The 27,741-nt window shown below is 41.5% G+C and overlaps 1 protein-coding gene across 3 annotated transcripts in view; it reads left to right on the top strand.

Annotated features, from left to right (window-relative positions):
* Window positions 1–27,741, top strand: part of DISC1 (DISC1 scaffold protein) — a 406,407-nt gene that overhangs the window by 117,991 nt on the left and 260,675 nt on the right. For 2 of the 3 annotated variants that reach the window (XM_023191797.3, XM_023191798.2), the window contains exons 4-5: window positions 10,446–10,596; window positions 27,320–27,449. In XM_023191797.3, coding sequence (XP_023047565.2) covers window positions 10,446–10,596; window positions 27,320–27,449 — 281 coding nt within the window. Of the gene's footprint in view, window positions 1–10,445; window positions 10,597–27,319; window positions 27,450–27,741 lie in introns of those variants that run through there. The other variant, XM_023191802.2, reaches the window with a different exon arrangement.

Genomic DNA, 27,741 nt, shown 5'->3' with positions numbered 1-27,741 from the left:
GGGCTCATCACCATGTGTGCCACCAGATGCCTCTGGTGGCAGCCCCTGCCTCCTCGGTGCTGGTGAGCGGACCACCTGTGTGCTCCTGCATAGGCTCCCAGCTTACCAGTGGGGCAGCTCACTGCCACCTTTTCTGCACGGGAGGAGAAAAGAAGGCCAATTTATGATTTTGACCCCAATCTCGGGCACTGAGTTCTTCCAGGACCAGCAATGTGTCTTGTTCATCTTTGTAGCCCAATGGTCTAGCAATGTTGATTTACCCAAAGTATTATTAATTGAGTGACACATGAAATAGTAAATCAACATGGCATTTGAAAGGTGAAAAAGTCTTATTGTCAATCATTTTCAAACACTCTCCTCTCGCAGAGGAACCATTTCCACATCATCTCTACCACATGGACAAAGATTGCCAATCTGGGTAAAGCTTCCTCCTTCCCCTGTTGAGGTGTGAAACGGACTGAATGTTTGTGCTCCCTAAATTCCTGTGTTGAAACCCTAATTCTAATGCGATGGTTTTAGGAGGTGGAGTGTTTGGGAGGTGATTAGGTCACGAGGGAGGAGCCTTCATGAATGGAATTAGTGCCCTTGTAAGAAGAAACCAGAGAGGTAGCTTGTTCCCTTTCTGCCATGAGAAAGCAGCTGCCTGCAATGTGGCAGCTCTCACCAGAACCTATGCTGGCAGCTTGATCTTGAACTTCCAGCCTCCAGAACTGTAGGCAAACATTTCTGTTGTTTAATCTACTCCGTCTATGGTACTCTGTAATAGCATCACAAACTGACATAGACAAGGAGGTCTCTGATGCACCTTTTTGTTGCTTTGTAACAATCATGATTTAAAAACATCTTGTGGAGGTATTGGTCATATTTAGCACATGAGGCTTTGGGACCTCAGTGGGGTAAGTGATTTGTCAAATAGGATATGCACAGTTAGTGTCCAAACTGTTGCCTGGATCTGGGTGTCCCGATCCTTAGTGTTGTGATTCTATGTGCTCTCCAATGTCGTGCGTCCCCCACATGACTCAGGAGCAGAGTGCTGGCGTGGGGAAGAGACAGGGAGGCTGAGCAAGCTCACTCATGGTCATGAATGCCAGGGACAGAGGTTTGGACTGTGGTCTGGAGCTCACATGGAGTCCTCTAGGCCTTTGAGAACATTTTGTATTACAGGTTGAGTAACTCTTATATGAAATGCTTAGGACCAGAAGTGTTTCAAATTTCCAGTATTTTTTGGGGGCGGTCTTAGAGTATTTGCATATATAATAAGATATCTTCAGGACAGAACCCAAGCCTGTACATGAAATTCATTTATGTTTTTTGTATATCTTACACACATAGTCTGAAGTTAATACTATACAAATTTCCAAATAATTTTGCGCATGAAACAAAGTTTTGGCTGCGTTTTGACTGTGACCTGTGAGGTCAGGTGTGGAGTTTTCTACTTGTGGCATCATGTCAGCACTCAAAAACTTTCAGATTTTGGGGCACTTCCAATTTCAGATTTTTGGATTAGGGATGCTCAACCTGTAACATGTACAAAAGTACTTGGAGTAATGCCAGGTCCTAGCAGATGTTTCTGCATTTTGTTTATCAGCTTGTGCACATCTGAGTGTTAGGAAGGTCACTCTGTTTGTGATGTGTGGAAACCACGGAAGGAGTGAGAGAGATTAGGCAGGGAGTAATTCATCCCTGCAGAAGTGCTGACAACTCGGGCTAGGTTGGGGGCAGTAGAAATGGAGAAGATGTGAATATGTCAAACACCATGAGAGACTCACAAGGATGTGAAATGTAGGAAGAGGATAAATCAAAGGATCTGAAGCTGTAGGCCTGGATGGGATAGTGCCCTTGCAAGGCAGAGTAACATCTTGCTAGGCAGGTAGGCAGTGAACTTGATTGAAGACTTAATGAAATTTATGTCTTTTATTCATTTAGTTGCTAATGAAAAGGGTTTAAAGTGGTTTATGAAAAACATAAAAAACAAGAAACAAAACAAGGGAATCTAAAGTTCACTGTAATGAGACACATTTTTGTGAACATTTGCTGTGAGCCAGGCAGCATCCCAGTGGCAGGTCACTATACAATGACCAACACTGTGTCATGGCATCTCTTGTGTGGATGCAGGAGGCCTCGAACATGTGGAGGTGGGGGTATGGCGGCTTGTCAAGGAGAACTTGCCTGTGCTTAGGGAGCTGGTGGAGCAGGGAGCCTACCTGGCGCGTTGGCAGGACTGGAGGAGATACTGGGGTCTGATGGATGAGGCAGACTTAGCCTGGGTGGATGTGGAGGAAGAATGACTCTGGCAATGGAAACAGCATATTCCCCTGAACCCTGCTCCCAGCTTGTCTCACGGCAACTTTGCTTTTCTGGTTCCCTATGTCCGATCTGTCAGAGAACATCCTGAATCCGACCACCGTTCACCACCTGCACTTTGATTTCTAGGTCCTGGCTATCCTTAGGTCTTGCCTGGGGAATAGCAATGACCCTGTGACTGGTCTCTGGGCTCTGCCCTTTTACAATGTGTTCCCAACAGAGCAGCCAGGTGATCCTGTTAAACATGAGCTGGATCGTGCCAGTCCTCTGCTCAGGACCCTTCAATGGCTCTCATCTCCCTTGGGGTAAACACCAAAGTCCTCTACAACGGCCTACGTAGCTCTGAAGATCAAGCCCACTGTCATACCCTGTCTCCCTCGTCTACTGCTTTCCCCTTGGTTCGCCCTACTGGGAGTGTTCCTCACATATTGAAGCGTGTGTTTGCCTCATGGCTTTTGCACTCTCTGGGAGCTCCCTCTGCCTGGAATATCTAATTAGTGAATAGGGGTGTCATTCGGGGAACCCAGAGAGCTAGCTTTTATCAAAACGGAGGTAGAACGCACCCTTCTGCTGACCAGAGGTGGTGCTGGCAGGGGAAGTGGAAGCTCCAGGTAGCTGAGAGCCGTGAGAGAGGCTGGAGTAGGAGATAATTTAGAAATTGGAGATAATCACTGAAGCTATACAATTACTGGTGACCATCCTGATGCCCTTTTCTAATCATCAGATAAAAAATAACTGAGGCTGAGCATGGTGGCTCACGTCTGCAATCCTAACACTTTGGGAGGCCGAGGCAGGAGGATCACATGAGGTCAGGAGTCTGTGACCAGCCTGGACAACATGACAAAACCCCATCTCTGAAAAAATAATTTAAAAAGCAGAGCGTGGTGGCATATACCTGTAACCCAAGTTACTTAGGAGGCTGAGGTGGGAGGATCGCTTGAGCCCAGGAGTTTGACGTCAGCCTGGGCAACATAACAGGGCTCTGTAGCTACAAAAATAAAAATAAAAAAAGCTGGGTGTGGTGGCATATGCCAGTAGTCCCAGCCACTCAGGAGGCTGAGGCAGGAGGATCACTTGAGCCCAGGAATTGGAGGCTGCCACTGCATTCCAGCCTAGGTGACAGAGTGACACTTTGTCTCAAAAGAAAAAAAAAAAAAAGAGAGAGAAAATAGTAGCTTTTGATGCCTACACTTTTGAAGGTGAGTAGCAGCATAGAACATAGCTAATCACAGATACTTTCTGCAATCACTTATATCTTCCTTTGGAATTCACAGTGAGTGTAATTTTTGGCAGCTGGTTTACCATTTCCAGTGTTTAATTTTGTTGGATCAACCTGCATTCTCTGAGAACTTTTCATCTGGCAGCGAATGTATAGTTTAGAATATGGTGGATAGCAGAGGAAGGCTAGACTGGGTTTTTAATTTTTTTTTGGAATTTGAAGATAGTACTTAATGGCATTACTAATAATAGACAATCCTTTTGAACACTTACAAAGTGCCAGGCATGATGCTAAATGCTTTGCATAGATTATCTCAGTTAATCCTCAGAAGACCTTATGATGTAGATACTATTATTAACCCCATTTTTTACAGAGCAGGAAACTGAAGCTTAGAAAGGTTAAGTAACTTGAAGGTCAGACAGCTAGAAATGGCAGAGCTGGAGAAAACTCAGGTTTTCTCCTAACCCCTATGGAACAGATCTGGATGCATCTTTACATACATTATGACTGTATCAGGATGCTATTTTAGAACACATAATTCAAGAACTTTACTGCGTTTCACCAAAGTTTTGATTTTGTAGAACAAGAAATAAAGCATTAGGAAAGTAATCATGTAAATGTTTGAATGCTTGCTGTCAGTGAAGGAATGGGTGCACTTCAGCATTATCCTAGAAGGTCTTATCAGGCTAGACTTTTCTGTATATTTTAAGTGGGATGTCTGAATTAGCTTCCACAGTAACTGCTGAAGACGGTAGCCAGACTGAGAAGTCTGCTAATTACCTGGGACTTGATCTTGGACAGATGACCTTTTCTAGTATCCTTAGAATGAATTGTTGGTAAATGCTCTTAGTTTCCAGCTGTAGGTTTCAATGCGTATGGCAAGTTTATGTGAACGTCTTTCACTTAACAGCCCCAGAGACACAAGTTTTCTGCGCTTTCCTCTACCTTTTTGGTACCCAGGTGTGTACCTTGGGGGTGGGCCAGTGCAGGAAAAGAGTTAGGTTGAGATGCACACTGCGACTCATGTTACCCTCTGCTGGTGTATGATAAAGGGTTTTGTTCAAAATGACAAGCTTGTTGAAAAGTGTGTTTTGATTTAGACTTGTGTCTTATCAAAATGGCCTCCTTAGAAAATGGCTTATAGAGCCATAAGAACATAAAGGAGTCTTTGTGATCTAGGGTAAAGACTCTTCAAACATTTTCTCATTATGACGTAAAAAAGGATAACGTTTGTATTGCACTCTGGGGTAAGTAGTAAGTGCTCATGGCCCAAGGTGATGGCTTGGGATGTAGGGCTGCTCTAGGGCCCACCCACTGCCCCAGGGCGAAGAGGATCAAGGTGTCAGTGTTACCTGCCAAGGACCACCAGAAGGGAAGCTCTGATGAATGGTATCTTAAAACCCAGTCCTTCCATTTCTGCAGAAATAGTTTTATGGGAAACTTTCTAATTCTTTGGGCATTTGATTTTGAAGATAAGTTCTCATTAGAATGGATTCCAATTTCTGCAGTCTACTTAAATTTTTTAAAAAATAATTTGATACCAACTCTTTATTAGCAAAGAAAATGGAATAAATCTTTTTTTTTTTTGGGGGGCGGGGGGGCCAGGAAGCGTAGTTTTTTTTTCCATAAGAAACAAAGGTGGAATATATGTAATGGGTGAGAGACAACCAAAACTCCCACATAAGGGCCAGTAAGAGAATCCCAACAAATAGCAAAAGTTCATTTTCCAGGACCCGTTCATCACAGAACAATTAAAAAGCTACATAAAGATCAGTCTCACCTGCATTTTAGAAATACATTTCAATTCACCCATGGATCCAACAGCCTTTTAGATAGATACAGAAGCTTTTATTAACTAACTTAGGAAAAAACCCCACCTGTTAAACTCATAAACGATTGTTTAAAGTACAGAATTCTCCTCTCAATGTTTCCATGTAAAAGAAATGAAAATCAGTAGTACAGAGATCCTCCTTAATAATGAGCCACTGGTAAACACAACATATTTATAACTTGTATAACATTTTATTTATATGCATTCTTTGAGCATTAGACAATATGTAATTAAAATCTTTAATTAAAAAAATTTAATATCTTTATTTTTTGTCAATTGATTTTTTTCCCATTTAAAAATTTGCAAATAATAATTGTGCATATTCATGGGGTACATAGTGATGCTTCAGTACATATAATATATAGTGATCAGATCAGGTAATTAGCATATCCCTCATCTCAAACATTTATTGTCTTGTTTTTTTTTTTTGAGACGTAGTTTTCCTCTGTTGCCCAGGCTGGAGTGCAGTGGCGCAATCTCGGCTCAGTGCATCCTCTACCTCCTGGGTTCAAGTGATTCTCCTGCCTCAGCCTCCTGAGTAGCTGGGATCACAGGCGCCTACCACCATGCCTGGCTAATTTTTGTATTTTTAGTAGAGACAGGGTTTCACCATGTTGGTGAAGCTGGTTTTGAACTCCTGACCTCAAGCAATCCACCTGCTTCGGCCTCCCAAAGTGGTGGGATTACAGGAATGAGCCACTGTGCCCAGCCTAAACATTCATTATCTTTTTCTGTTGGGAACATTCAATATCCTTCCATCTTTTGGAAACTGTAAAATATACTGTTGTGAACTAGAGTCATTCTCCATTGCTGTAGAACACTAGAACTTATTCCTCCTATCTAGCTGTAATTCCGTAACTTTTAACAAATCTCTCCCTATCCTTCTCTTCCTGCTACCCTTCTCAGCCTCTAATATCCTCTATCCTACTTTTTACTTCTATGAGATCAACCCTGATACAGTTTGGATGTTTGTGCCCTCCAAATTTCATGTTGAAATGTGATCTCCAGTGTTGGAGATGGGCCTGGTGGGAGGTGTTTGTGTCTTGGAGTGGATCCCTCGAGAATGGCTTGATTCTCTTCCTATGGTAATGAGTGAGTTTTCGCTCTATTAGTTCACATGAGAGCTGGTTGTTTAAAAGAGCCTGGCATTTCTCGCTTGTTCCCTCTCTTGCCACATGACATGCCTGCTCTCCCTTAGCCTTCTGCCATGATTGTAAGCTCCCTGAGGCCCTCACTGGAAGCAGATGCTGGCACTAAGCTTCTTGTAAAGTCTGCAGAACCATGAGCTAAATAAATGTTTTCTTTATAAATTACCCAGCCTCAGGTATTCCTTTATAGCAATGCAAAATGGATTAAAACAAACTCATTTTAGCTTTCACATATGAATGAAAACATGTTTAACTTTCTGTTCCTGTCTTATTTCACTTAACATAATGTCTTTCAGTTCCATCCATGTTGCCAAGAATGACAGGATTTCATTCTTAATGACTGAATAGTGTTTCATTGTGGATATATACCACATTTGCTTTATCCATTCGTTTGTTGTTGGATACTTAGATTGATTCCATATCTTGACTATTATGAGTAGTGCTGCAAGAACATGGGGGTGTAGATGTCTCTTGAGATGCTGATCTCCTTTCTTTTGGATAAATATCCAGTAGTGGGATTGCTGGATCATATGGTTGTTCTATTTGTAGTTTCTTGAGGAACATCCATACTGTTCTCCATAGTGGCTGTACTGGTTTACATTCCCACCAGCAGTGTATAAGAGTTCCTTTTCCTTCACATCCTCACAAGCGTTTGTTATTTATTCATTTTTGTCTTTTTGATAATAGCCATCCTAACTGGGGTGAGATGATACCTCATTGTGATTTTGATTTGCATATACCTGATGATTAGTGATGTTGAGCTTTACAAAATATACTTTTGGCCATTTTTATGCCTTCTTTTGAGAAATGTCTGTTCAGATTATTTGCCCATTTTTATATTACATTGTTTTTCTTCTGTTGAGATGATTCAGTTCCTTGTATATTCTAGATAGTAATCTCCTGTTGGATGGGTAGTTTGCAAACATTTTCTCCCATTCTTTAGGTTGTCTTTTCACTCTGTTGATTGTTTCTTTCTTTTATTTTTTTGAGAAAGAGTCTCACTCTGTTCCCCAGGCTGGAGTGCAGTGGCATGATCACAGATCACTGCAGCCTCGACTTCCCCAGACTCAGGTGATCCTCCCACCTCAGCCTCCTGAGTAGCTGGGACTACAGCCATATACCATCATGCCTGGCTAATTTTTGTGTTTTGTGTAGAGATGGGGTTTCACCATGTTTCCCAGGCTGGTCTTAAACTCCTGGGTTTAAGTGATCCTCCTCACTTAGCCTCCCAAAGTGCTGGGATTACAGGTGTGAGCCATTGGGCCTGGCCTTGTTGATTTTTTTCTTTGCTATGCAGAAGATTTTTAATTTGATAAAATTTCACTTGTTTAGTTTTGCTATTGTCATCTGTGCTTTTAAAATCTTATTAATAAAATATTTTCCCAGACTCATGTCCTCTATTTTTTTCTCATAGTTTTATCATTTTTGGTCTTACACTTAGGTCTTTGATCCATTTAGAGTTGATTTTCATATAAGGCGAGAGGCAGGGGTCTAGTTTCATCCTGCATATGGATATCCAGTTTCCCCAGTACCTTTTATTGAAGAGACCTTCTTTTCCCCAATTAGTGTTCTTGGGACCTTCGTCAAAAATCAGTTAGCAGTATATATATATGGATTAATTTCTGGATTCTCAATACTGTTTCATTGGTCTGTGTATCTAATTGTATGCTAGTACCATGTTGTTTTGGTTACCCCGGCTTTGTAGTATATTTTGAGGTCTGATAGTGTGATACCTTCAGTGTTACTCTTTTTGCTTATGATTACTTTAGTTGTTTGGGGGTTTTTGTGGTTTCATACAGACTTTAGGATTTTTTTTTCTATTTCTGTGAGAAATGTCACTGGTATTTTGATAGAGAGAGCAGTGTTATGGTAACAATATTAATTCTTCCATCAGCATGGGCTGTCTTTTCATTTGCTTGCATCCTCTTCAATTTCTTTCATCAGTGTTTCTTAGTTTTCTTTGTAGAGATCTTTCACTTTCTTGGTTAAATTTATTTCTAGGTATTTTAATATTTTTGTAGTTATTGTAAATGAAATTTCCTTATTAATTTCTTTTTCAGCTAGTTTATTGTTCATGTATAGAAATGCCACTGGTTTTTGTATGTTAATTTTGTATACTGCAACTTCACTGAATTCATTTATCAGTTCTAAGAGTTTTATTGCTAGAGTCTTTAGGTTTTTCTAGATATAAGAGCATGCAATCTGCAGATAGGGACAATTTGACTTCCCCCATTCCAATTTGAGTGTCTCTTATTTCTCTCTCTTATCTAATTGCTCTGAATAGGACTTCCAGTGCTATGTTGAATAAGAGTGGTGACAGTTGGGCATTCTTGTGCTGCTCCATTTATTAGAGGAAAAGCTTTCAGCATTTCCCCATTCAGTAAGATATTCACTGTGTGTTTGTCATACATGCTATTTATTACACTGAGGTACTTTCTATACCTAATTTGTTGAGAAATTTTTTTATTATGAAGGGATGTTGAATTTTATTAAAAACTTTTTCTGCATCTATTGAGATGATCATGTGATTTTTGCCCTTCATTCTATTGATGAGATGTATGATGTTTATTGATTTGCATATTTTGAACCAAATTTGCATTCCTGGGATAAATCCCACTTTATCATGGTATATTATCTTTTTGATGTGTTGTTTGGTTCTGTTTGCTGACATTCTGTTGAGAATTTTTGTGTCTCTTTTCATCAGAGATGTTGGCATGTAGTTTTCTTTGTTGTGTCCTTGTCTCATTTTGGTGTCAGTAATGAGTAGAATGAGTTAGGATGAATTCCTTGCCTTTTAATTTTCTAGAATAGTTTAAGAAGAATTGGTATTAATTATTCATTAAAGGTTCAACAGAGGGTGTGGGATAGGGGTAGGAAGTGCATACCTTACGCTTCTAATCTGGAGCAATGCAGCTGCGCAGATTCCTGGCAGCTCTCCAAACTGGACTCAGGGCTTGCAAGAACTGTGAGATTCTCCTTTTGTAAGGACTGTGGGTGTTTGCTGTGTCAACAGGGGTTGATGAGGTCCTTCTGTTTATCTTTTCCATGCAATGAGAAGTCCCTCCTGACTCCAGGCAGATTCAATCTGAACAGGGGATACAGGGCTGCAGAGGCTGACTGCCTGCATGCTGCCTTTCTGGATTGCCATTCACCACAGTTGCGTCTTCACTCCCCCACTGTACTCCAGCACCCTCCCTTCAACACTCCAATCAAATCTTATCTGTTTATTCATTGCCTTGGTCCTTTTCTTGGTTGGGTAGAGGGGCAGGCAGAATTCCAGGCATCTCTAATCAACCATCTGTTGACATCACTCTTTCAAATGATCTGTAGTTTATTTTTATTTTAGAAAAAATTGTATTACAAGGATTCTATATTTATACCTTTTGCTAGGAGACTTAAGGTCATTAAAATATAATAGAACCCCTACTTTACAACAGAAGTGGATATATAGTCATCTATAGCATGGTAGAATTCGAACATCACTTCTGTGGCTTTAGTAACTGTGACTGGCTCTATCTGGATGTGCAATTGCTGAGGAAATGTTAAAATCAAAACTTGGGCACTGATTTTTTTTTGAAAAAGTAATTATATAGAATTCACCAAAATGACAGTTTTTTTCCCCAAAATGCTCATTGTGCTTTTAAAATAATTAATATTAAGTATCCCTCTGTGTGAAGATCATAATTATGACCATCATATCACTATGCCAACAATGATCTTTGAGAGTTAAAAGAATAAAAGATAGGAGAGCCATCTTGCTGGTGCAAAGATGATTCTCAGAAGTACCAACTGAGAGATAAAAGTGCTGGCCTAGAAACTAGTAACCTTCTCATGATGTCATTAAGGCAAAGGTTGACTACGACTGGAGCTAAGAGACACCGGTGTTATCTATTTTGCATTTCATGGTTCTTTTTCCCTCTCTCTCATCATTTTGGGTTTCCAGCTGAGACATTACAACAAAGATTAGAAGACCTGGAACAAGAGAAAATCAACCTGCACTTTCAGCTTCCTTCAAGGCAGCCAGCTCTTAGCAGCTTCCTGGGTCACCTGGCAGCACAAGTCCAGGCTGCCTTGCGCCGTGGGGCCACTCAGCAGTGAGTACTTGTCATTGTCACCATTTTCCCCTCAGGTTTCTTCCTACCTCTCAGCTCCCACATAGTGAAAAGCTGGGAGGAGCTTAGCTGTAGAGACCCTCGGCTGCCTTTCCTGGGAAGGGCCCTTTGTTGGTTGAGAAGGTGGGGATTCTTCCAGAGTGAGGGATGACCCATGTGGGTCATGCTTCTCTAGAAAGAAGACTTTTCTGCTACTTGACAGAGAGAGACCCTCCTCAAGTACAACTGCATCCCAGGTCTGAAGTATCTCTTGGGAAGCATCTCTTGGGAAGCTACCCTTCTAAGAAGGTGGGGGTAATTTCCTCTTGTTGAGGCAGCTTGGTGTCCTGTGATCATATTAAGCCTATAAGATAAACAGATGGTCCCCTTTGACCAAGCGATGAAAATCCATCCTCCTTCTAACTCTACCTCCAGCTCCTGAGCAACGTTTGCTATTTCTGTCACCCAAGGCTCTTCTGAGATCAGTAATACATAGAGAGCAATTGCTGCTTCTAATCCAGTGGCATGTAGTCCTGGCTGCATGTTTGAATAACTTAGAAAGATTTAAAACCTACCAATGTCCAGGCTCCACCCCAGGCAATCTATCAGAATGTCAGAATGTCTAGGTGTGGGAGGCAAGGGTGGCTCCCAGATATTGGCATGCTGAAAAAGGCTGAGAACCACTGCTCCATCTACCTGTGTGTTCCCTCTCTCCCCAGGTAAAGGTCTGAGAGGGAACAGATGTTTTATGAATACTATGAGCCTCATCACAATTCAGGTCTCTTTCTACTTGGTTATCAACATGGCCATAACAATTCCACTTTATTTCCCACTTCCAATTGGCCCTGACAATCACAAGATTTTCTGGCCTATTCCTATTAAGTGTACATGGCATTATACGTTTAGTTTAGTTTGGTACCTCCCTAAAGCCTGCCTGCACAGTGAGGCCAATTATTTTCTCACTTTTGCCAGTAGCATGTAGCAGAGTGAATGGCACCCGGTAGGTGCTTCATTGTAACTATTTGCTTAGTGAACTTTTCATGGTTCTCTTCAATAGGGAGTAAATTTCACCTCGCCATTTTTATTCTTTTCTAATCTGACATTGAGACATCATTGCAACATTGCATGTTCCTCTTTCTTTCGCACATGAGGCCACTCCCAAGTTGACTTTTTATGTAATTCTCTCATTCTTTTATCTTTGGGGTTATTTCTTGTCCTCTACTCCAGTCTTGGGAGACTTTTAGCATATAAAAATGGGGCACAAAAATTGAGGCACAATAAATTTAGCTAATTTATTATGTTTCTATTTATTTAACAAACACTTTCATAACAGTTACTAAGTGCTTTAGAAGTTACTCATTTAACTTCTTTCCATTTTTTAAAATTGTGGTAAAATACACATAACATGAAATCCATCATCTTAAGTGATGGTGATTGAGTGATTAAGCCATTATTAAGTATACAGTTCAGTGGTATTAAATACATCATAATGTTGTGCAGTCATCACCACCATTCATCTCCAGAACCTTTTCCTCTTCCCCAAGTGACACTTTGTACCCATTAAGAAATAAATCCCCATCCCTTCCCCTCTTCCAGCCCCTGACAATCACATTCTAATTTCCATTTCTCTGAATTTGTCTACTCTGTGTACCTCATACAAGTGGAAGCATACAATATTTGCTGTTTTGTGACTGACATTTCTCATAGCATAGTGTCTTCAGTGTTTGTTCATCTGATAGCATGTGTCAGAATTTCCTTTCTTTCAAGGCTGTATAATACTCCATTGTATGGATAGACTACAGTTTGCTCATTCATTCATTTAAATAACTCATTTAATGTTCATGACAATTCTAGGGGATATTATTATTTTATATATTTTATTATATATGTATTAAATATATATATATTTATATTTCATATATTTATATATAGTATTTTTTTATATATTGATATCTACGTGTATAGAGATCCATATCTACATCTATACCTGAATTTTAGGATGAGGAAACTAGGCCCAAGAGAAGCTAACAAAATTAGGCAGACCAACCAGCAGGTGAGTGCTGAGGGAGACACAAACCCAACTGTCTGACTTGCATCCTGGCCCTGAATCAGTGCACTGTGCTGCCTTTTTAAGTCTGGGCTGGCAAAGACTGCTATATTATTGTCTCTTTAGCCCTACCTGCAATTTGGATGGAGAGTGTATTAGTCCATTGCTATAAAGAAATAACTGAGACTGAGTAATTTATAAATGAAAGAAGATTGATTGGCTCATGGTTCTGCAGGCTGTACAGGGAGCATGATGGTAGCATCTGCTCAGCTTCTGGGGAGGCCTCAGGAAACTTACAGTCATGGTGGAAGGTGTAAGGGGAGCACACACATTGCATTGCCAGAGTAGGAACGAGAGAGAAAAGAGGGAGGTGCCACACACTTTTAACCAACGAGATCTCATGAGAAGTCTATCATGAGAATAGTGCCAGAGAATGGTGCTAAACCATTCATGAAGTATCCACCCCCATGATCCAGTCATCTCCCACTAGACCCTGCCCTCCAACACTGGGGATTACAATTTGACATGAGACTTGGGTGGGGACACAGATCCAAACCATATCATTCCACCCATGTTCTCCCCAAATCTCATGTCTTTCTCACATTGCAAAATACAATCATCCATTCCCAATAGTCCCCTAAAGTCTTAACTCATTTCCAGTGTTAACTCAAAAGTTCAAAAGTCTCATCTGAGACAAGGTTAGTCCCTTCTGCCTGTGGGAGTTTGTAAAATATAAAAACAGTTAGTTACTTCCAAGATGTAGACATTGAGTCAATACTCCTATTGCAAAAGAGAAAAATTGGCCAAAAGAAAGGGACTATAGGCCCCATGCAATTTGAAGCCCAGAAGGGCAGTCATTAAATCTTAAAGCTCCAAAATAATCTCCTTTTGACTCCATGTCTCACATACAGAGCACACTGGTGCAAGGAGTGGGCTCCTGTGAACTTGGGCAGCCCTACTCCTGTGGCTTTGCAGGGTACAGCCCCTGCAGCTGCTCTCACAGGCTGGCGTTGGGTGCATGCAGCTTCTCCATGCTGAGGATGCAAGCTGCCAGTTGGATCTACTATTCCAGGCACTGAAGGATGGTGGCCCCCTTCTTACAGCTCCACTAGGCAGTGCCCCAGTGGGGACTCTGTGTGGGGCCTCCAACCCCACATTCCCCCTCCATATTACCCTAGTAGTGGTTCTCCATGAGGGGTCCTGCCCTGCAGCAGACTTCTGCCTAGACAACCAAGCTTTTCCCTACATCCTCTGAAACCTAGGCAGATACTCCCAAACCTCAACTCTTGCACTCTGTGCACCCTGAGTCTTAACACTATGTGGAAATTACCAAGGCTTATGGCTTGCACCCTCAGAAGCAGTGGTCCAAGGTGTATCTGGGCCCCTTTGAGCCATGGGTGGAGTTGGAAAAACTGACAGCAGTGTGGGGAGCAACGTCCTGAGCATGTGCAGAGCAGTGGAGCCCTGGGTCTGGCCCATGAAACCATTCTGTCCTCCTAGGCCTCCAAGCCTGTGAGGGGAGGGGCTGCCATGAAGGTCTCTCAAATGCCTCTGAGGCCTTTTCACCATTGTCTTGGCTATTAGCACTGAGCTCCTTTTTACTTATGCAAATTTTTGCAGCCTGCTTGAATTCCTCCCCTGAAAATGGGCTTTTCTTTTCTACCACATGGCCAAGCTGCAAATTTTCCAAACTTTTATGCTTTGTTTCCCCTTTAAATATAAGTTCCAACTTTAGATCATTTCTTTGCTCATGCATATGAGAATAGGTTGTTAGAAACAGTCATGCCACATTGTGAATGCTTTGCTGCTTAGAAATTTCTTCCACCAGATACCCTAAATCATTAATCTCAAGTTTAGAGATCCACATATTCCTTAGGGCAGTGGCACAATGCAGCCAAGTTATTTGCTAAGCAATAACAAAATTGACCTTTACTCCAGTTCCCAATAAGTTTTTCATTTCCATCTGAGACCTCATCAGCCTGGCTTTCACTGTTGATTTCACTACCAGCATTTTGGTCATAACCATTCAATCAGTTTCTAGGCATTCCCAAACTTTTCCTCATCTTCCTGTCTTCTTCTGAGCCATCCGCACTCTTCCAGCCTCAGCCCATTACCCAATTCCAAAGCCACTTCCACATTTTCAGGTATCTTTATAGCAATGCCTCACTTCTTGGTACCAATTTTCTGTGTTCTTCCATTTTTACATTACTATAAAGAAATATCCAAGACTGGGTAATTTATAAAGAAAAGAGACTTAATTGGCTCACAGTTCTGCGGGATGTACAGGAAGCATGATCTGGCATCTGCTTGGCTTCTGGGGAGGCCTTAGGAAACTTACAATCATGGCAAAAGATGAGGGGGGAGCTAGCATATCACATGGCTGGAACAGCAAGAGAGAGAGAAATGGGAGGTGTTACTCACCTTTAAACAACCAGACCTTGTGAGAACTCTATCACAAGAACACCAGAAGACGGTGCTAAACATTCATGAAAGATCCATCTCCATGATTCAATCACCTCCCACCAGGACCCAGCTCCAATACTGGAGATTACAATTCGACATGAGATATGTGTGGGGACACAGATCCAAACCATAGCAGAGAGTGAGCAGAGAGCTTTTATTATGGTCGTGCCTAAGTTTTTGATAGAATATGATTAACTAAAAGCCAGTGTCATGCATTCTTAATTATATTAGGTTACACAATAAGGACATCTCTTACATTTGACTGTTTGGAACCTGTCAAACATTTTATGGGGTTTGACCTATTAAGGCCCCCAGAAAAGTATAGGTCTTTATTTAACATTTATCAAGCCGATATTAACTGTTGGCTTACTTTATGAGCTATCATCCTCTTTCTTTTTCCTCACAGGAGTTGTCTGTATACTGTGCTTTTATGTTCCATTCACTTTTTGAGCTCACTGTGACCTGATTTCTATCTCTATCACTCCTCAAATCTCTACCAAAATCAGCAATGACTATTTGCTAAATTTGAAAGACATTTTTCAATTCTTATTCTGCTATATATCATGGCAGTGTCTAGAATTTTTGATAAATTCATTCCTAAAACTCCCATTTCCGTTGGCTTTCATGATTTCACCCTTCCTGGTCTTCCTGCTACATTTCTGGCCATTCTGCTTAATGTCTTATGAGCTCCTTCTCTCCCTTTCTTCTAAATTTTGTTTTTGAGACAGGGTCTCACTCTATTGGCCAGGCTGGTCTCAAACTCTTGGGCTCAAGCAATTCTCCCACCTTGGGCTACTGAAGTGTTGGGATTACAGGCATGAGCCACCATGCCCGGCCCTTTTCTCTTTAATATTGTTGTTCTTCTGTCTTCTGTTCTAGATTTTCCTCTCTTCTCACTTTGTATCTTCTTTCTTGGTGGTCTCAAATACTCTGAGGCTTCAGATACTGTTTCTATACTAATTTTTCCCAAATTTCTACCGCTAGCCCTGATTTATCTCTAGAATTCTAATCCACGATTCAGTTTTCTATTGAACATCTCCCTTATTTTTACTAAATGTATATCTTTTTATCCTTAAAATTACTATCTCTTTATCCTTGTCTTTTACTAAGTTTATTATCTTTTAAACTAAATTTACCATTGTTCTTCCCATTCGGTTCCTTCTCCTATATCCCCAGTCTGAGTGACTTTCACTGCCATTTACCCAGTTACCCAAGCAAGGACTCTGAGGTATCTCTGGGTCCTCCCTTTCCATCCCTCCCCACAGTCATTGGTTACCAAGTCCTGTTGCGTCCACTGTCTGTCTCTCTCATTCCCACTCACTTGTCTCACCTGCACATCCATGCCTTAGTTCTGGTCTTTAACATTTTAAATCTGGATTATTGCAATGGTCTCCTTGCTGCTATTTCTGATTCCATTATTACTGCCTCTCATTCATCTTCCACAAGGCCATGATAGAAGTATTACATTATGCTCAATGGCTCCCCATTGCTTGCACGTTAAAATTCATGTTGCTTAGCGTGACATTAAAAGTCTTCACGATCCAGCCCCTGCCCAGCTGCCCAGCATTTAACTAGACATTACCAGCATCTGCAATAGACACTTACTGAAGTATTATATGTTACCCCCAGCTTCTGAATATTTCTAGATTCTATGGTTTTGCTCATGCCCCATTGTTGTTACCAACTATTGCCCATTCTTCCAGACTTAGTGAAACTAATATCCTTGCAAAGCTCTGCTCATCAGTCACATTGCCTCCCCCTTGAATGACAGCATGCCTTGAATAACTTCACTTCTGCTTAGGTCTTAAATACGTCTGTTTTCTTGAATATCTGTTTACTCTGACAGATGATAAGCTCCTTGAGGACAAGACTGTATTCTATTTATCTTTATATTTTTAGTGACTAGAATAGTGTCTGGCCCATAATCTGTATTCATTGAATGTGTGAATGTGATACTTATGCATGTGTAGCTATATATAGGTTCACAAACGTATATATGAATATCGAGAGAGAGAGAGAGAGAGAGACTGACTTCACTTTATTGGGATTCAGATGCCCTAGAGGAAAATGCTCCTTCAGCTTTTCTTCTGAAATTGCCAGCAAGAAGGAGTTGCACAGAATCTTGATAGAACCTTGGATAGGAGGTCATTTCTGGTCCTTTCTCTTCCACCAACCAGCTGTATATGGCTTGGTGTAGTTATTGAACCTCTCCAAACTCCACTCCCCTCATCAGAAAATGAGGGGGTTAAATTAGATCACTGGTTTCTAAACTTCAGTTATTTATGTTTTATCTTGGCTTTTGTTTTGCTAAGTCTCCCCGTCTTATTATTACCATAAGTAGAAAATAATGAGTTGAAATTAACTTTCTGAAATTTTTCTAATACATGTTAACACAATTACATAGTTACTAATAATTTTTTAAAACCTGCCTTTCAGTGTGCTAGCTACCCACTGCAGTTTTCACAGTGACCAACAGAGGGCCACCGTGGCAGGCTGAAGTCCACACAGACCAGAGCCTGGACAGAAACTGCTCTCACAGGCTCTCTGAGTCAAGGGGGGATATAATATTTTTGAATGAGTGGTGCTTTTCCTGTAGAAATAAAACAGTTGTATCAACATGAACAGTTTTAAATACTAATTAATAACGCAAATAAGTGCATGTTAACTTTTTTGGAATCAAATGTTTATTTATTTTGAGAAGCTGATGAAAGCTGTGGACTTCCTTTGTTGCAAAACCACGTGTACACATGTACATATATGCAAACTATTGAGTGTATTTTCAGGAGACTTACAGTTCTCCTGAGTTATTCATTCACTCCTTAGAGGGTCTTTGGTTCCCAGGTTAAGAAAATTTAATTTAGGATAAGATTTAAGAAGCTGTAAACATCCAGATACAATCAGATACTTTGTGTTTTATTATTTTTGTTGTCACTTTGTTCTTAAAAATCACAATTTAAGTCAGCTTTTGAGAAACAATATTTAATCCTCTGAACTCGTGTAGAAGAGCACCCTGGGTCACCCTTGATATGTTCAGATCCTGCCAGCAGCCGAGAGAATTTTAACTATCTTCAGGTGTTAACCAGGTTCCTCTGAGGAGGGCAGATATCGGTACTCAAATCATTTGACCCCTCTTCTGTGGGGTCCTCTGGCTCAATGGCTTTGCTTGTTGGAGAAATAACTTTTGTGATGTCCTCTCGATTCCTGTGGGAAGTTCATGTATCTTTGCCACAACAAATGGTGTATGCTCAGGCCACCCCATAGTAGACCCTCTCTGCCCCGTTAGGTCTCTCTAATTCCTTTATCCCTGCTTGAGGGGGCAGCGACACATCAGAAGTGAGTTGCTTAAACAATGCTGCAGCAGACAGTTTGGGTGCCCTGTGTCCCAGTCCCTCAGCCTCCCGCAGATTCCCTCCACAACAGGGAACTGTGCTGACTGTCGGCTTTCCACTCAGGCACCCAACAGGTTTACCTGGCCTGCCTGTACAGGTGTTCTCAGAACCTGTGTGAAGAGGGGTGGGGATGGATAATGCCCTCACCCAATGCCCCAGCCTACTCAACCTCTTAGGAAACAGTTGGTTGAGCAGCCCCAGGGGTAGGACGCCCCACTCCATCATTAGAGATTCAGAATGCAGGGCATTTAGGTCTATGTCCTTCAGCTTTAGTTTCCAACTCTGGAGCAACAGGAAAATTCTAGCTCGATATCCTGTGACAATAGGGATCAGAAGAGAAGAGAGAGGCATCTGTTCCTGCTGTGTCTTCCACCCAATCAAAAGAAAGTTATTTTTCCTTTCTCCTAAGAGAGAGAGTTGGCCTACTATCGTCACACATTTGGATGATAATTTTCTCATGAATACATTGCATTTCTCTTAACTATGCACCCCGTGCATTTTTCCACTGGATCTTCACCAATATGTATATGAAAGCTGGTCCTTTTTGTAACCGAAATTGTGTGTGTGCATGTATGTGTTTGTATGCATGTGCACACAAAATGTCCTTTATCAAAGACCTTTTCCCAGTGGATAATGTCAAACTCAAGCAAACAAAACATAACAAAGTTGAAAACAAAGGTCTATCATGGTTTTCCAGTGGGGCTTATCAAGGCAGAGCCTCAGTTTACCTGTCCACATATTTCCCACGAGCATACTTCCTTTGAGATGGGAACAGAGAAGACGAATGTTGTGCAGCACCATGATGCTTTTGGACAGAGTCATTCTTCCTCTGACCAATTGCTCCTCGATTGCCTTTGAAACATGTGATTCTTTATTTCCCTTTGGTTCTCATATAGGGACTAACACAGCATTCAGTGTCACAGAATTCAGTGATGGTCGGCTCTAAGCTCTCGAGATTGGAGTCAAGATACACTGTATGAGACCAGAAAGTAACTGTTACAGACACATTTTACCCAGGATATAAAATGAGATGGCTATGATACAACATAAAAATTATCATTACTGGCTGGACATGGTGGCTCACACCTGTAATCCCAGCTCTTTTGGGAGGCTGAGGCAGGAGGATTGCTTGAGACCAAGAGTTTGAGACAAGCCTGGGCAACATAGTGGGACCCCATCTCTACAAAAAAATAATAATAAATGAGCCAAATGCGATGGTGCATGCCTGCAGTCCTAGCCACCTGGAAAGCTAAGTAAGGAGGATTGCTTGAACTCAGGAGTTTGGGGCTGTAGTAACCTATCATTACACCACTGCACTCCAGCCTGGCTGACAGAGCAAGATCTCATTGCTAAGAAAAAAATATTTGTTATTACCAATAAACAAGGATATATTTCTGAACCCCACATCAGATCAGGAGATGGGGAACCACAAGGGACAGTGGCATGCCCTGTGTCCCACTCCCAGGAGACCAACTTCAGACCCTTTGTCATGGCCTCAACAAAAGAAGGGAGAAAGGACAAGAGGGGAAAAATAAGTGGCGAGCCACAGAGGACTTCTCAGAACTTGTTTTGGAACTACTGGATTATAAATAAAAGCTCCCAAATAAAGGTCTTCCATATCATCCTCTTTGTTCAAACTCAACTGAAGTCTGTCCTGAGGCCAGTGGCATCAGGCATAACTATTATAAACCCAAATGAATATTCATGTGTCTCTCTTGCAGGGCAATCATTTCTATGAGTGGGATAAGACTGTATAAAACAATGAAAGTCAGTTCCCCAAGGAATGTGACTTCTCCATGCTCCTTACTTCTTGGACCCAAATCATATATATATGGAAGAATTATAAAGTTACCTGTATTGTCTCTGGCAATTTTACAGTATTCTTTTGTGCTCTCAGAATGGCTTTGGCAATTTAGGTCGTCATTTATTGAATGAGCAAGCTATTTCTAGGTTTGAAGTGCACTTCGTTGGTTCTATGACTGGCCCAAACTCATTCTTTATCACCGTCTTCTCAAAGAGGGAGAGATAGTACACACAAGTCATATGGCGTAAATTTGATAGAATAGTCTTCAGTAGGGAGCAGCAATTAGCAACCTTAATCAGAAGAGTTGTACCCAACTCTTGTTGCCAGAAATAGCCATCTGAAAGATGGCGCTTCCTCAGGACCACGTTTTTCTAACTGTGACGATGAGAACATTGGCCTTGATAGTTCTGGTCCTTTCTGAGACTACAATTCTGCGATTCCAGCAGTGGCACAAAGCAATTTTTTTAGTACTCTAACAACATTAGGGTCTCAGAGAGGGACCTCCTGTGTTACACGTGAAGATGCATAAACCACGGCACTGTCATGAGCAGTTCTGGTGCAGGATTTTCTCACAGGTGGATTTCCTGGCTTCTCCTTGCCCCGTCGACATTCTGACTTGCAAAGGCTTCTGAAGGTGGCCTCTCCAGCAATGCCAAGGGCACTAGAGGGCCCAGGGGGCCTGAGTGCTGGGCTGTGAAGGAGGTGGCAAAGTAGGCTCATCACAGGCATGCACCCCTTAACAAGCTGGCAGAGGAACCACAGACACTTAGACGATTTCTTCATTCTTTTTTCAATATTCCTGAAAATATACATTCACAACAGTCACATGGTAAAAGTTGTCAATGGAATGAAACCATTTTTCCTGTGCAATTTGCAGCTAACTTTTTTTTCTGTGATGTACGATTTTATTTTATGAATGGATTTTATCTTCCTTTAAATTATTGATGGAAAAGGCCAAGATTTTTCCAGTACTGGGGTGGTGCCGATGGAGATCTGTATGAAACTGTGGGTCTGGGTGTGATCTTGGACACCTGAATCCCTGTTGGCACTGAGTGCTGTTCTAACATTCTACCCTGCATGTTTTTAATTCTTCCCCCTGAGGGATTTGTTCATTTTGCATACTGATTAGTTTACAGCAGCGATGCTAATTTGCAGTGACATTAGGGATTACACATTGAGAATTATTGAATGTAAAGGGGACAACATTGCAGAACGGAGAGGAAGCCTGACTCAGAGGACAGAAGATTTGAAAGACGGAAGCCTGTCTCTTGCTTCATTGCTGAGCTACAGTGTGTCCTGGGGCCATCACTCAGCTGTCTGTGGATCCCTTTCTCTACCTGGAGTAAGAATCCGAGAGACAGAGAGAGGAGTTTTGGTTAATCACAGGGGATTTTCTTATGGATTAAGTAATTAATGTGATTAATGATAATATAGAGAATTCCCAGTTACCACCTGTAGCTCCTCTAGCTAATTTTCAATTCTGTGTTGATTTCCTTCAATGACTCTCATCCTGACCCAGATGGTATCTATTTAGGAAATTCAAAAAACTAGTAATATTAGCATAAGCAGAGCAAATTGGAGAATAAATTAGTGCAAAGAAATGATCCAATGCAATAGAAAAGTGAATATAAACGACTTCTGGATTTTCTAGGACACAGACTCATTGAATCACTCAGTAAATATTTGCCAAGCCCCTACTTAACGCTGGGCATTGGGGTCTTCACCATGAGATGAGCTCAATCCCTTCCCTCCAGTTTCACAGTCAGGAATGAGGAACTGTGCAAACAGGCTGAGCCTCTGGAGCCCAGAAGAGGAAGTGTGTTTCGTTCCCACAGACATCAGTAGCTGATGGTCGTAGGATGGTTTTGTTCCAGACATTTCTTCTGACACATGTAAAGATCCTCAGACACATTTTATCTGTTTTTCTTTCTCTCTTCTTTTCTTTCTTTCTTCTTTCCTTTCTTTTTTTCTCTCTCTCTTTCTTTCTTTCTTTTCTTTCTCTCTCTCTCTTTCTTTCCTCCCTCCCTCTCTCTCTCTCTCTCTTTCTTTCTTTCTTTCTTTCTTTCTTTCTTTCTTTCTTTCTCTTTCTTTCTTTCTTTTCTTTCCTTCCTTCCTTCCTTCCTTCCTTCCTTCCTTCCTTCCTTCCTTCCCTCCCTCCCTCCTTCCCTCCTTCCCTCCTTTCCTTTCTTTCCTTTCTTTCTTGGTATTGATTGCCCTGTTGCCTAGGCTGGTGTGCAGCAACATGATCACAGCTCACTACAGCCTCTAACTCCTGGGCTCAAGTTATCCTGCCACTTCAGCCTCCTGAGTAGCTAGGACTACAAGCACTTGCCACCGTGTCTAATTTTTAATTTTTTTGTAGAGATAAGGTCTCACTGTCTTGCCCAGGCTGGACTAGAACTCCTGGGCTGAAGTGATTCTCCTGCCTCTGCCTCCCAAAGTGCCGGGATTATAGGCTTATGCTACCATGCCTGGCCCACATTTTTCATCTTTCTTACTCTGTATAGAAAGTGGGTGCTTTGGACATGAGTACAGTGTTCATTTTCCTGATGCAAACATTGAGATGCTGGGGAGATCAACAGCAAGCTTCTTGAGGATGGAGGTGTTCTGTCTCCATCCCCAAACAGCCCCAGTGTGAGGGTGGGGTCTGTATACAGTAGATGCTCAGTGGTCGTTTGTCAGATCAATTTGTTCCCCATAGTTTACTCCATAGGGAAGGCATTCTTGTTATCCACATCACTGTCATTCTCATTTTAAAAACAAAGAAGGTAAGGTTCAGAGAGATTAGGTAAGTCCAGTGACACAGCGTGAAAAAGGCACAACCAAGACCCAAGGGTGGCCTCTAACTCCATATGCTGTGCACTGTCTGTGTCGCACTGCCCTGCTGGTAGCCAGCAAGAGGACTCAAATATGGGTGTGTATGGATGTGACTGGAAGACAGGGGAGATGGAAGTTCCTGGGCTTGCTGAGAACCTAATGGTGTGTGATATCTGGGAAAGAGCAGGAACCTGGGACGCAGCCTGATCCGCATTGACTCCTAAACTCTGCTTCCTGCTGTCTGCGTGGCCATGGGCTAGACCCGGACCTCCCGGGACTCAGTTTCCTCATCAGCAAAACTGGCATAATAGCATCTTCATCTTAGGTCTGTAATGAGAAGCGAATGTGATCAAGAGAGGACGTCTGGTGTGCAGTATGTTCTCGATTCATAGTAGTTTATTTTATTATTATCAGTTTAAACATTTTTGTTGCTGCTGCTATTATTTGCCTTTAAGCACATAAAACAAAGAATAGATTTCTAAATTGCATCGTATGTTACAATAAGTGACCTTTAAGATTATTCAGAGAATCTGATCTTTTTTGTAGACATAGGAACAAAAGCAAGGTTCCTTTTTCTGTAACTGCTGTTTTCTAACTTCGAAAAGCTGAGGTGACATATTTCCTAGTATTGTTTCTAAAAATATGAAGCCTGCTTCATTGCACCATGGTCGGTTGGTTCACTTATTTTGTAAGTGTCAAGTTAAGACTCAGCAAGGGGGAAGAGTCTCCCCCAGCTTTAAAGTCTACCGCCACTGGTCCATGCCTTGCATTACCCATTTCTTCATTGCCTTGTAATTTTTCTGTTGATGCATTTGTCTCTCCTGCTCCACGGAAGAACCAATAACTGTTTACCATTGTATCCTCAGAGCCAAGCACAATCCATAGTACATACCAGGCGAGCTCAGTAATGTTTTCTCTTTTTCTGAATGAATGAATGAAATGGGGTAGGAGTAAAAGGAGACAAACATAGCACAACATATATTAGGATCAGTTACTCATTTTCTTTTCTAAGAAATGTGGAGGCAGTGCGACCCTGTGTTAATATATAAATAAGAACATGCAGCTTCACGCTTCTCCTCACTGAGCCCTGAAATAAGTACAAAGGTGGCAGACAAGATCTAGCTGTGTGGGAGATTCCGTAGAAGGAGGGGAGAGGTTTAATTTGGCCTTTTTGCATGCTGAGTTTATGCCTCCAAGTGTCAGAAGCTACAGATATCTGCTCCTCTGCAAGGGAAGGTGACCTTGAAGGTGATGTTATTGATGAGCTTTATTTAAAACACAGGCATGTTCAGGAGCTACAAGACTAATTGGGTGTATTAAAATATTTAAATCAAAAGTGCAGCTACTTAGTGCGTGTTGGCAAACATTTTATGTTACAGTTGTAAAAATGATACATGCTCACTATAGAAACTTTAGAAAGATCAATGGAAAGAAGTGATTCCACCACCCAGAGATAGGAGCTGATAGCATTTTGGTGAATATTTTTCTTTTATTTTATATACATGTTATTAATATTTTTACCATGGTTCATTTTATACTTTTTGCCATAAAACCTGCTTTAGAGAAAACAGCAATAAATAGTGAACATTTTCCAGACCAATATATCTTCTTGTGTGACCTAATTTTAGTGGCTGCTTAGCATTGCTAAGAGGTCCTGATGCTGGGGCATGTCTTGGGCTACTAAGAAAACACCTGATTTTTGTAGCTAATCTTTGTGTAAAACTATGATTATTTATAGGCAATCAATATGTAGATGTGGGAATGTAGAATCCCAAGTTATATTTAATTTTAAGTGTCATTCTTATTCCCTACTCTCACCAAAGACTTATCATTTGGGAAAACATTTGACAGGCCAGTTTGTTAGGTGAAAGATGATATTTTATGTCGTTTGGATTTTAATTTAAAACTATCTTTGGAGGCTGGGCGCGGTGGCTCATGGCTGTAATCCCAGCACTTTGGGAGGCTGAGGTGGGCGGATCACGAGGTCAGGAGATGGAGACCATCCTGGCCAACAAGGTGAAACCTCGTCTCTACTGAAAATACTAAAATTAGCTGGGTGTGGTGGTACATGCCTGTGGTCCCAGCTACTTGGGAGGCTGATGCAGGAGAATTGCTTGAACCTGGGAGGCAGAGGTTGCAGTAAGCCAAGATCATGCCACTGAACTCCAGCCTGGGCAACAGAGCTAGATTCCATCCCCCCGCCACACACACAAAAATCTTTGGATGGTAATCATTTTCCTTAACACTTTGCAATTCATTTTTTTGTGTTTTGTTTTGCTTCATTTATTTCTGAGGTGGGGGAACTTGCTATGTTGCTCAGGTTGGTCTCAAATTCCTAGGCTCAAGCAGTTCTCTGCCTCAGCCTCCCAGGTAGCTGGAACTACAGGTGTGCATCACCACGCTCAGCCGTATTCCATGTTTTTGGAATTTCTGGTTGGTGCACTTGTCTTTTCCTTCATAATTTGATGGAACTTTTTAAAATTAGCAGTATTAACCCTTTTTCTGCCATATGTGTAGCAATATATTTTTCCCAACCTGTCATTTGCCTTTTAGTTTTAGTTGGTGGTGTTTTCTTAGACATAGCTTCCTTGGATTGTTGACGTAGTTTTGCTTGGGGTAAATTGTTTTTCTGCCCACCTGCATTCCACTGGAAATGGAATGTTTTAAGGATGAATTTGTTATTCTTTGGTGACAAATACCACCAAGTGTCCTGTAAAGACAGCTCACCAATGTAAGGCCCAAGCCTGTGCCACATTTTCACCAGCATCACTGTTACCAAATATGTCAACTCTGGCAAGGATAAGAGAAGACGCCTAACAGATTTTAAGTGGTTTTGACAGCCTTTCAGCAAATCTTTTCTGAGAAGGTCACACCCAAGCATCTGCAAATCAGTCACCCCTCCTTTTAATCTCCATCAGGTTCAGCTCTGGAATTTGCTCCTGTTTGGATAATCCAAGGCAGTGCTATCCAATAAAATCTAGTGTGAGCCATATACACAATTTTAAATGATTTAGTAGCCACATTAAAAAAGATTAAGGGTCAGGCGCGATGGCTCATGCCTGTAATCCTAGCACTTTGGGAGGCCGAGGAGGGAGGATCACTTGAGGTCAGGAATTTGAGAGCAGCCTTGCCAATATGGTGAAACCCTGTCTCTACTAAAAATACAAAAATTATCTGGGCATGGTGGCACACGCCTATAGTCCCAGCTACTCAGGAGGCTGAGGCAGGAGAATTGCTTGAACCCAGGAAGCTGAGGTTACAGTGAGCCAAGATTGCACCACTGCACTCCAGCCTGGGTGTCGCAGCGAGGCACTCTTTAAAAAAAAAAAAAAAAAAAAAAAGGATTAAGAAGAAAGTTAATCAAGTGAAAATTTGAAAATTTCAGGAATTAGATGAAATGCTACCAGGAGCTCAGTTGCATTTTCTAGAACTCTTGGCCTAATTTTATTAAGTTCAACTCTGTGATAAGTGCTGGGAATTAAAAAAAAAAAAATGTGATGTGGGCTCTGCAAGAAGTGTATTTCTCTGTGATTAAAGCTCATTGTGGGAGAAAATCTTCTGAAACCCTCAGTGACAGCCTTCGCATTGACTAGTGACTCAAACATTAGTGCAAAGTGGAAGATTCTAAATGAGCAGAGGAAGGGTGGATGCCGTAAAGGCAGGGAAACTGGTGAATTTCAGAAATAGTGAGTGTGAATTCGACACTCTTAATCATTTGAATAAAGATCTTGTTATATTCCCCCAAATGAATAAGAAACAGGTGAAATTAATTTTAACAATACATTTAATTCAATTCAATATATCCAAAATATTACTCAACATGTAATGAACTTAAAAATATTACTAATGAGTTATTTTGTACTCTTTATTTTCATACTAAGTCCTTAAAATCTGGTGTGTGTTTTACACTTTCAGCACATTTTAATTTGGGCTAACCATGTGTCACATGTGACCACGGGCTACCTTATGGGACAGTGCAGGTCCCATAATAGTATTCTGACTAAGGGGAAAAATAAAAAATCCCAAGAGATTGTAATTAAGGTAGAAACTTACATTTAGGAGCTCATCCTAAAAACAGGTAAGTACCCTCCTAAGTATGAGAACAGATGGGGACCACTTGGTGGAGTTTCTTACTCTTAAAATACTTGTCAACATGAGGATTTCAGCTTTCCCAAACCTGTACCAATAGGTATGTGTTATTTTAAGGGCCAGTGGAGATGACACCCACGCCTCACTCAGAACGGAGCCGAGGCTGTTGGAACACACTGCTCAGGACAGCTTGCACGTGTCCATCACGAGACGAGACTGGCTTCTTCAGGAAAAGCAGCAGCTACAGGTGAGCAGGTGAAAGATCTTCAAGAAATATCATGGCATTTTTCTTTTCATCGAGACAGGGTCTTGCTCTGTTGCCCGGATTGGAGGGCAGTGGCGCAATCATAGCTCATTGCAGCCTTGAGCTCCTGGGTGATTCTCCCACCTCAGCCTCCCAAGCAGCTGGGACTACAGGCATGACCCCCATGTCTGGCTAAATTTTTAAATTTTTAGTAGATATCAGGTCTTAGTATGTTGCTCAGGCTGCTCTTGAACTCCTGGGCTCAAACAGTCCTCCTGCCTCAGTTTCCCAAAGT

The sequence above is a fragment of the Piliocolobus tephrosceles genome, chromosome 1, assembly GCF_002776525.5.
Source record: "Piliocolobus tephrosceles isolate RC106 chromosome 1, ASM277652v3, whole genome shotgun sequence".
Classification (NCBI taxonomy): domain Eukaryota; kingdom Metazoa; phylum Chordata; class Mammalia; order Primates; family Cercopithecidae; genus Piliocolobus; species Piliocolobus tephrosceles.
The sequence above is the reverse complement of the archived record's forward strand: the minus strand, read 5'-3'. Positions and strand labels throughout refer to the sequence as shown.